Genomic DNA, 11403 nt, shown 5'->3' with positions numbered 1-11403 from the left:
TATCCAGCAGGCGTTTTGCTTGACTGCATAAATGCTATGCAGTTTGACATCTGTCCAATAAGCTTTTCATGGGTTAATGTTAATCTTTAAAGGCACGTAATGCAAAATTATGTATTTAAAATGAGCTAAAAAACACAAAGGTAAATAAAGCTATCAAGAGATCATTTAGAAACCATCAGCATGACTTCATGTCAAAAACGGCTGTGTGTTGTGATAGAGAGGTATCAGCTGAAACTAAGCTAGGGTAAAGCCTTACTTTCACATAATATCAGTTTTTACCTGGCATTTATTTAACCAGGCAAGTTATTAAATTTTTTTCTTATTCATCTGGTTAAATGGCAGCTTGGAAAAAGTAAAGCCTCTTGAGGAAATTGGGGTCTGTATAGAGAAATTTCAGGGCTGCATTTTCCTGATCACCTTGAGAAAAGGGCTTTAGCCCTCTCCTGAAAGATAATTTATAAGGAGTTAGGGAAAGAGAAGAGAATCTGGCTGCGCTTATAAAATGTCCTTAATAACTTGATGTGGGCTGGTGTGGTTACAGTATAATATCCCAAAGATGAATTACAAGAACCTTATCTGAGATACTTTGCCCCCCTTTGTAGGGATGGGTATTGATAAGATTTTCACGATTCCGATTCCATTTTCGATTCTGTTTAACGATTCGATTCTTTATCGATTCTCTTATCGATTCTTTTTAAAAAAGGAGAACACTAAGTTCGATTAGCTTAGAACTTTGTTTTATATCTTCTCTTTGAACAAGATAGAAATTTAGGAGTAACATGGCCTTACAAACCCAACAGTGAGATCTTAAGAGATCCAGCCTACGGCTCTTCAATGGGTGTCACAGGGTCCCCAGGAAAAAAAATTGTAAATGTAAAATAATAAAATAAATATTCTTCTGTAGCAATAACAAAGCATAACATAAATTATTCAGTAGCAATTACACAAGAATATCCAGTAATGTCCCTGCCTACAATTAAACACATTCACTTACCTAAAATTGGGGGCATCTGCTGTGGCAAATGGGTTCAAGCCAGTGTTTCCAACTTAGCGACTTTGTCGCTATATTTAGCGAGTTTTCAGACCCCTTAGCGACTTTTTTTTAGAAAAAAGGTCGCTAAAAAAAGGACGTGAAAGCGCGTATCGATTTTACTCTCAACAAGCAGTGGGTGCTGTAACGCAGTCAGTTCTTCTTTTACTCGTATGCTGTTTTGTGGATCACAAGGTTTAAAACTACTTATAAACACACACACAAAGTAACTCCACCAGAGTGCCTATTTCAGGTCACTTTTGCCGGTCCAAGCCCGGGTAAAGGAGCAGGGTTGGAATTGTGACATTAAAAAAAACAATAATTGCTAAAATAAATTTAATTTGTAGTTCTAAATAAACTCTAAATGCATTTAGGAAGTTTTTTACTCACTTAATGTCTCTTCCACGATGTTATTTCTCTCTCCAACAACATGGGTTACAATTAGATTAGCATGACCAATTATGCAAATCAGGCGATGACATCATTTAGCGACTTCTAGCGACTTTTAGGACAGCCAATAGCGATTTTCCTTACTGAGGAGTTGGCAACACTGGTTCAAGCCTTTTACCACAAACTTAGTCACTGCTCGGTGACGTTCGTCTATCCTGGCCTGAAAGGAGACGCTACCGGTAGACTGCAGCGAGAACTGCCAGCATCTGAGCCAGACTCTGTCTCTCTCATCATGGTCACCTAAATGCACAGTAATAGCAGGTTTTGTAATAAGGCAGATCGCGCTAACATAATATGCACTGTTAGTTGATTATTTACCTGCCGCATTAACGGGAGAGGACGTGCAAACGTTACCGCTGCTGCTGGGTTGAGATTCACGAGTCCGGAGCGGAATTAAAAACATGACATTCATTTAAGGTTATCACGTGTTTTGTGAGCAAATGCTTTTGCATATTCGTAGTGTTTCCTCCCTTAAATGAAGTATCTACTTTGCAAGTATTGCAAGTTGCCCTGTTGTCATCCGTTCTCGTAAACTTTTGAGCGTTTGAGCCGCTTACGCGCCGTGTTTCCTGCCAGGTAAATGACGCTCCGCAACGTGGTGACGTCATTCGGGCGACTGGAATCGATAAGGGAATCGTTTGCAAAAATGGCAAACAATTCCAAGGAATTGAAACAGTGGGAACCGGTTCTCAACAAGAACCGGTTTTCGATACCCATCCCTACCCCTTTGCTTTTCAGTGTTCAATACATAGGAATAAATGGCTTATAGAGTGAAATGAAGTGTCTCATTGAGTTGACACTGCTGGAGAGATGGCCCAGTGTAACTCCTGCCTTTATTAAAGCTTTCTGAGCCTGAACCTTAAGAACCTTAAGGCTGAAAATGCAGTATTGGACAGAAATGATGCAAAAATGAATTATGGCAACCCTTCAGTTAACTGTAAAGATTTGAACATGCTAAAAATGCATAGAGCTCCTTGAAGCAGATTTTATCACAACAGCCTGCTTTTGATCATTTTCCTTGTTGGTATAACACGACTGATAACATATCAGGCGGTTATCAAATTAAAAGAAAAACAAACTTAATTAATGTTTACCCCATCAGCTTTGTTTCACAATCATAATGATTGATTGCTGGATAGTGCATTTCTATGAGTTATGGCATGGTATTATCTCTTTTCCTTTGATACAGGATGCTTTATCCTCTGCTAAAAGGAGGTGACAAGGGACATGCTGATCTCCTTTCCTTCATATTTAGAGGATCAGAATCTCACCAGCTCTTTTTATGGCTGTCATGCAGGTGCCTCCTGCTCACTTTGTGCAGTTACAAATTAAACTAAGCAAAACTGACATTTTTTGACCATAGCCTTAAAGTTTCATAGCAGAACACACCCAAAAGCATCAAAAACACACCCTACTTGCATGTTTGTGGTAAGTGCCCTAAGGCTATTACAGTTGACTACAAACACACTTAAAAACCAAGACTAGATCAGAAGTAAAAAACAAACAAACTGCATTTTAGTTAACTAATATAAAAAACTAGAAATCATTCTTTGATTGTTTTAAATTTTCCAAGGCAGAAATTATGAGGATGCTTTAGACTGGGATGTCTGTCGAATTATGAGCCATTAGTGTGCTGATGAATAAACATCAGCACACATAATAATTCAGTAAAATAAAAATAGATACAATAAAACTAGTAAACTCATGCGGAAGCTAAAGTGACGTGGTGGGAAAATAAATTCAGTGCCCACATTGATACTACATCTGCTTCTTATTGCAATAGGCTCAGTTATATAAGACACATTTACTAATGTTAACTGACTCTTGCTCAAGTTTTACACTAATGCTTTGTGTGTGTGGGAGGGAAAAAAAGAGTAGTGGGTCTGTTTGTGTGGGATGAGCCTTTGTTGCTTGAGTATGTATGATGAATAGAAAAAGAGGGAGTGAGTGAAAGAGGCCAGTCATATCTTAGCCAGTTTTAACAAGTGAAGAGTAGAGTGTTAAACTGTCTGAAAGCCCATACTGTTTCCCATGTGTAGTTTGGAGGTGTCTTTCTACAGCATTTAATTTTCAAAGCATTATTTTGTTTTGGTCTGAAGGCACCCTCATTGTGTAAAACACTCAGCTAAAATGCCACTGTAGTAATAAATTTGCTTTGAGCATGTCTGTTAAAGTTATAACACAGTATGAGCAGTCAGACACTAAGATTTTGCTGCTGATTACTCTTCTTAATACGCCCTTCCTTTCCTCCCTCCCTTCTTCCTTCCTTCCTTTTTTCTTTCTGTCTGTCCCATCATCTTCATATCTATCTATATTCAAACCTGCCCCACCATAAATCCTCTGAACATATCCACTCTGACCTGTTCATATGTTATTTTAATGCTTCATTTTACCTTGTAATATTAGAAAACGTCCTAGCATCAAGTATTAGCTGCATCCCAAAGCTAGGAATGAAAGAACTGGGGCAGAAATTTGTACCAAAATCCATGGGCTCAATCTTTTGATTTGGTTCTTTAATCTTGCAAACCCTATCAAAGTTTCCTATAATATTTAATCAGTGGAGATAATTGTGTTTGCTTTGTTGTTTGGTTTCTACCTTTGGGAGATAGTAATTCATCTAAGATCACAGCAATGTTCCTATCCATTTTAAGCATATTCACTCATCACACCATCGACTATCTGCAGAAACCCTAAAATCTCTTCCTTAATTAATCTTGGCTGAGCTGGCATTAAAGTTTTTCTTTGCTGTGCTTATCTTTCAGCCAGTAGACCTTCTAACATCATTTTACTTCTTCGGGGTATCTGTTCTTCTTAACCCCACTCACACTCAGCTAACCCCTCGTGCCCCTCACCCCAAAGCTAGTGTTAAGAATATTCAGTCAGTTTCCCACAAATGAATTAAGCTTAGTCCTAAAATAAGAGAAACATTCACTGAAGCATTGAAAAAACACATTTAGTCCAAGACTACAACTTAATCCATGTCTGAGGAACTTGAGTCAAAGGCCTTTAGTTTATTGTGACTAAAATCAAAACTGGCCAATATGTAAGAATGCAGTTGTGTTGCTGAAATGTATAGAAAAGTCTTTAAACTGCTTTTCAGATGTCATGTTTAAATTCAGGATGCACCAATCAGATATCTGGATCCTGTGCAGTTCTTTGTGCACGGAAGAAGCTAACATCTAAGCGCTTGGACAGGATCGATGCGTTGGCTTCTCTCTCATATTTACTTTTATTCAGGTACTCTTATTTACTTTCCTTTGATTATGTTCTGTCAGAGACATCAGGTAAGCTAGGAGCTGGAGGGATGTTGGTTTCACTGTGGGCTGAAATCAGACTAGTACAAATAAATTAAACAGATAATGCTAATGTATTTATTTATTTTTTTAATTCTGTTGTATTCATCTTTGGCATGTAGTATAGTGAATTTGTCCTTTGATGTATTTGTTATTTTTAGTCAAGTTAGAATGAAAGTTGTTTCATTAAACTTTGCTCATAAAATGATGGTTTTCAGTCATTTTCTCACAGTGAGACATTAACTCTGATATCAGATTGGTACTCTGTATTGGAAAACCTTTAAAGCCAAGGATTCCTCATCATGTTGGAAGTGGAAAAAGCTGGATTGGTGCATCCCTAGTTTAAAGTTCTTCAAAGGTCTCTTAAGTTATACCTACACATCTGTGACACCATCACAATTAAACAGCATCTCTGAAACGTTACTAATTTGGTGATTCTTGCAGTACTTTTGCTTTCAAGTTCAAGTTTCAAGTTTATTCATTTATATAGCACTTTTAAAAACAACAATTGTTGACCAAAGTTCTGTACAATAACATAGTCAAAACAGAAGATATACCAAAGTTTGATGAAATGAAGCAGTTTTTGGGAAGATAATCTGAAATAATTGTTCCTTTATGATTCAGGTTCATTTGGGGATATGGATATATATATATATAAAATTTTCTTTTCTTTTTTTTTTTTTTTTAAATTGTATATTGGTAAAATATCAAATATTTGTAAATTTATTGAAAGTGTTATCACTTTTACCTTCCAGAAACTTAATGCCCCTTCTTCTGTCTTTTACCACCAGCCTTTTTTTCTTCCCCTGAGCTTCAAAACCTTTTTTCGGCATCACTCTGCATTCTGATCCACAAAATGTGGTTGCTTTCCTTTTGTTGCGGAGAAAATACTGAAAAGTATCGCCTGGCCATTAGCTTACCTATTGTATGGTGGCGCAGAGGGGACATTAACACATTAATGAATAACTGCTGGGGTGAAAATTTGCAGGTTGACATTTATTAAAGGGCACACCTGATTACCAGGGGCATTTTTACTCCTCATTTTTAATTTCAAGGCTACTTTATGAGATGGATAAGGCCCAAGACCTCCATAAATTTTACATGGTTTCAGTGGCATGTTGCCCCAAAGAAAATGCAGTGCAAAGTGAATTTCATCAGAGTGCTGGCTTTAATATTTTTTTAAATTAATTCTGTTTGATTTGAAGATATAAAATCGACTAGGGTGAGTTCGCCATTAAGGGAAGAGCCGGCAGTTTTTCAGGTGCTTCTTTTTGCTGACATGTGCTCAATAAGTGAAATTAGCTGTTTGATTTGGATGAAAACCTGCTGACTTTCATCCCTTCATGGCATCACCTTCACGTCTGTCACCACAGACCTCAAATGCCTGGTGTCACTAAAATGTTTCCTGAGGGATTCCCCATTTCCTTTATGTAATAGATGCTACCGGAAATAAAATCTGAACTTGTGAAAACAGAGCCCAGTATTCATTTTAAGTTTGCTTATAGGGCCATGGCTTTGTAGCCAAGCTTTGATACATAAAGACAAAAACAAACAAATCATAAATCCTTAACATTTTTAATTGACTGGCTAACTGATCAATTGATTGACACCATGCAGTTGAATATACTGCATGGTGTGTGTGTAAGAAAAGACTCATAATATATATAGATTTAAAAGAAATGCCATATTTGGCAACATATTCATCATGAATAGAATTAAATACTAATTGAGCAGTGTATTTACTCTAAGCTTTAAACATGTGCAAAGATTAATTCCGAGTGTCTTGTCTTGTTGTTTTCTTGTTAACACTAAGAAAACAACAAACTTGTTTATAAACGCTTTATTAAAATTGTAATTGAAAAATGAGACCCGGGATCTTGGCATGGGCTTTGTATGGTGGTTGGTAGAGATGCCATAGATTATAGCTGCAGGAAAGCCAATAAAAAGTCAAAGTTAGTGAGTAGCATTAGTTAACATAGTGCATGTATTAAACAAATGACATGTATATAATGTAATGTGTTTAAAAAGTGTTGGAAGAAGGTTTGGAGCTGGTGCTATCATGGAAATATTTACAGAGCGTGTACTCAAATTTGGAAACTTCGTACAGAACCAAAGATTGCATATAGGCTAAGTTACACCCATACTTTCCCTATTACCCAGATAACATGATCAAAGGATGAACTGACATGATACAGATTTCACGTCTTAATTTATTGTGCACCAGTATCTTTCAGACAAGGACAAAACAGGCATTACACAGCTTTTCCTGGCTCAGATTTGGCCTTTGTGTTGTTATCTTATTTAACAGAATCAATTCCTTTAGCTGTAATTTGTATTATTTAAATGTGTTTCATGTGGAAATACTGTAACAGATATTTGTGCCTTTGAATGTTAAGTTAGCACATCAGTTGTCACAGATTGCTTGGAAATGCTGGTGGAGAGGGAAAAAAAAAAAAAAAGGATACACTGCATTTAATGTGTATTTGTCAAATCCAGCCCCAGAACTGCTTAGTAGTTGTTGGAACTTGTTTGTTACAACTAACAAATATGTTTTCCTTATATTAATATATCTAAACCAGTTTGAACAAACTCACAGTTTCAGGTGTTTCAATTTTTTGTAGCTAAAACAGCACCAGAGCCATTGGTGTCCAGAAATAAGTGGATTGTCTCACACGTATCAGAGCACCACGGATGCAGTCAGGAAACACTGCATCGTCAGTTACTAAGCAACAGCCAGAACACGAATGTGGAGCAACATTATAAAACTGCAAGGCCCAACTTCAACTTCACACTTTTCTGTGCAAGACAAAAAGGCTTTCCATGCTCTTAAAATGGATGTTATTTTCAATGTGCTGAAGAGCGTAGGTAGAATTACTACACATTGTGTTACTTTCAAGACAGCGTGCGTTAAAATAAGTGTTAATGTGATAACATGTTGGCGCAGCATGATTTTTGTGTTTTTATGTGCTGTATTGAAACGAAATGCCAGAAGGGCTATCCTTAACAAACTCTCCAGCACGCAGGAAACACCTCAGCTGTTGTTTTTAAAACGTGTGTGTGTGTGTGTGTGTGTGTGTGTGTCTGACATGGAGAGAGCGTGAGTGAGTGTATGGATGAGTGATCCAGCAGTTTGCCTGGGTGGGCTCTTTGTTTTGATTTCTTCTCTTCTTCTCTCCGTTCCAATGCTTCCCCCCTCTCCTATGCAGCAAGGACAAGTTTGGAAGGTTTGCAAAATTTATCACCTTCCACTGATGAAACCCCTCCCCTTGTCACCCTTCCTCAACTCCTTCCTCTCCCTCCTCTCCCCTGTTCCCCGTCCTCCTCCTGGCTACCTGTACTGATCTGTTGGTCCTCTCCTTTGTGCCTCACTCCTCTTCATCTGTAGTGCTGAAAGTAAGGCTGGGCTCCATTCCCTGTCAATTTTACCAACCCACAATGTTAATTCATTGTGTTATTCATTTGCTTATGATAAAGCATTCAGACATCAACTACATTTTTTCCCCATAAAATAAAGCCTTTTAATTTTAGTTCACATAGACAGTCTTTGAAGCAGTCCCCAAACTAGATTTTTGTCGCTGGAAAAATAGTTAACAGGTGTTTAAATCTTCACCTATGGTGTGTAAAAGTCCAGTATACATGATAAAATAACAACATAGTCCTGTATTAAATTTAATAATACACACAGTGAAAACATTTCTTTAAAAAGGTTTAAAAATATACATTATGATGGGTTATGGATGTGTTTCATATGCAATAATAGTTGTGTATATAATGTGTCAGTAATAGTAGCTATATGTTTTTTTTTCTGTTTATTAATAGCAACAAATTGAGATTCATGCCAGTAGGTAGGCGTGCCTTCTTCTGTTTATTTGGTATAATTGTAGATGGCAATATCTTGAAAGTACCACCTAAAAAGGGTTAGGTGAAATATACTGTTTAGGACCAAAAAACCCTCTTCTATTATTGTTTTTCTTTCTTTCTAACTAAATGACTATTTAGATAATATATAATATAAAATAAAAATAAGATGTATATATAAAATAAAAAACAATAAAATATAAATATAATAATTTTTAAATCTTTGAATGGTAAACAATTAGCTATTGCCATCTTCCACAGTTCATAAAGACTGCTTACCAGCAGAAGTGCCCTCTGGAGCCCCGTTTGTGCAGTGCACTTAGTACAGCATCGTTATATCAGTTTGATAGAAGGATATCATGGCAACCACTGGTCGCTAAGGAAAAATTATTCCCCAACCTGTTGGCAAATGGTTGCTGGCGGTTGTAAAGATGCTGCACTAAAACATTCACTAACTACTGGTTAAGCGGTAGTGAAAATTGGAAAAAGTGCAATACAAACTGGAATGGGCCACCATTTACCTTCAAAGTAAAAGTTGCTTCATTTGAAACATGTTGGTTAAAGCAGTTACTTTGAAGGTGAATGTTCTCCAAGTTTTCTCAGACAAGTCTGCATCTTATATACAACCGCGACAGTCTGCCAGTAACCAGAGCAATCATAAGGAGGATTTTTATGCAGCACCATCTTCACGATTGATTTCACTTGCCAACCAGTCAAGAAATACACCAGTCATAGCAGGTTGGAGTAGTGCTTTAGTGGTTTCATATCACATGAGACCATCCATCCATTCTTTGGGGAACTTTCTGTTTCTTTTTTTTTCCCAGCAGTTAATCCCTCCTTGTGAAAATGAAGGCGCTCACACTGAGAGCAATGACAGACAAAAATGAAATCATCTCAGGGAGGAGGTAGTTTTCACAGATTCTGAAGGGTCACTCAGTAGGTGCCAAGCAGCGTTCAAATATTGCATCCAGTAATTAGCAACTGTAATTAGTCCTCAGATGTGTGCTTCCTTGGCCCGCTGCTAAGTATCCCATGGTCCCCTGCCATATGTCGGTCAGTGTGGGGACCCTTTGAGAAGCTCAGCTGTTTAATTGCTGCCCGGAGTGGAGAAACGATGGTGGAGGCGAGACTGAGGTCTGTTCTGGTATCCAGGCAACAGCTCCCTTACTCCTTCCTGACCACTACTGATTCTCAGCTTATTCCCATGCCCTGTCCCTTCATTCACTGCGCCCCTCCTTCCATCCATATCGCCATCAGCCCCCACCCCACCCCACCCAAACCCAGCCAACCAGCTTATTGCACTAGCCACCACCAGCACTAACAGACAGTCCCATGCCATATGAACTCTGTCAAATTTTAACTAGTATTCATGTCTTTGATCTGTGATGCTAAGATGTTAGTTATCCAATTATGGTCTGTTCTTCTGAAAATAAAATGGTCAATAATACCCAAAGAGTTATCCTAACTGAACCCAAATAAGAAAAAATTCAAGAAAATTAAAGAAATCTCTTTAATATACTATTATACAATTTGAAAAATAATCAGAATTGGGGTTTTGCATGTTTTAGCCCATTAATTGCAACTCACTCGACTTGATATTAGTGGCAAACTATCATTCAAGTAATAGGAGTTTGTATGAAATTTTTCAGTGTGTGTTTCCTCCCTATTTTAGAGCTTTCGAAGGGTTGTGGAAATGTTTTTTGTTTTTTTGATTAATATTTAACTTTAGAGAATCAGTAGAAATGCTATATAGAATCACATGTATGAGCTCTGAAGGTGAAAAGTCAAACCGGAAGCACATAATTAAATTAAGTATATTTTTTTTATTGTGTGTTTAAAAACTTAGCAGTATGTCGCTAACAGACTGGCTGAATATCCATATCAGGCAGCATTGGTCCTGTTGATTGATAAAGTGGCATTTAAACACACTGGGGACTGATGTTTGTCTGTTGTGTCAAATTACTTTTGTGTGCTAAACATTCAAAATTGTGACTTTAAAAATACACAGGCTATCACTAAATGCATAAATAATACATAATTACACACATAATTCTTCTAATAACTGTTACACTCAGTTTAAAACTGTTGAAGTTGCTGACTATGTAGAGTTGTTAATGTAATTTACAACAACTATAAATGAATTGTCTTATGCTTTGAATTTGGGCTAAAACATGATAAAACACTGCGTTTAGCATATCAATGTGATGTAGTAACTGAACAATGTCTTTTCTGCAGTTCCCCGGTGTGAGTCAGAGGGTAACTACATTACAGTTGCAGACATAGTGACTAGTCTGTTGTTGGGTGAACCTAGTGGTGCTGTCACCAGATGAGTGCTGTGTTAGCAAAGCCAGGCTTGTGCTTTTTGCAGTTGCATGGATTTAACAGTCACATCTTGGTTCCTTGTTCTTAACCTAGTTAAAATTCAGCCTGCCTCTCGTACACTTGAGCAGATTTTCACTAAGCCTTTGAACATTGTCTGGCTGCTGTCTGACCTGGTGTGAGAGAGGTGGGCATAAGGAAACAAGCTGAGACTCTAGGTCCATTCTGTCATTGATGGGTCTTGAAACCTTGTTGGTGTTGTGTGTTTGTGTCCAATCCCTTCATAGTGTCCACATGTGTTATGTGTTTCAGATCCAGCAGTAGTGAGTGCGTTTCAGCTATAGAACTGTAAGAGCTAAGCATGCAGAGCAGAACTGGGTTTTGGCTTTGTCTCTAGCAAAATGCATATACTGTAGTTGATTATGCTCGCTAGGTAGACTGGATTTTCTTTTT

At 37.5% G+C, this 11403-nt stretch overlaps 1 protein-coding gene across 6 annotated transcripts in view; it reads left to right on the top strand.

Moving 5' to 3' along the window:
* nckap1 (NCK-associated protein 1) overlaps nt 1-11403 on the top strand; it is a 38909-nt gene that overhangs the window by 1201 nt on the left and 26305 nt on the right. For 2 of the 6 annotated variants that reach the window (XM_086258806.1, XM_086258805.1), the window contains exons 2-3: nt 7980-7997; nt 10867-10887. The exons of 2 other annotated variants lie outside the window; for them this stretch is intronic. In XM_086258806.1, the coding sequence (XP_086114932.1) occupies nt 7980-7997; nt 10867-10887 (39 nt within the window). The remainder of the gene's footprint in view (nt 1-7979; nt 7998-10866; nt 10888-11403) is intronic. 2 more of the 6 variants (XM_086258807.1, XM_086258808.1) reach the window with 1 other exon arrangement.

The sequence above is a fragment of the Aulonocara sp. 'chitande type north' Nkhata Bay genome, linkage group LG13, assembly GCF_057382095.1.
Source record: "Aulonocara sp. 'chitande type north' Nkhata Bay isolate Kocher_YH1m ecotype deep benthic linkage group LG13, A_spYH_male_GT1.1, whole genome shotgun sequence".
Lineage (NCBI taxonomy): Eukaryota > Metazoa > Chordata > Actinopteri > Cichliformes > Cichlidae > Aulonocara > Aulonocara sp. 'chitande type north' Nkhata Bay.
The sequence above is the reverse complement of the archived record's forward strand: the minus strand, read 5'-3'. Positions and strand labels throughout refer to the sequence as shown.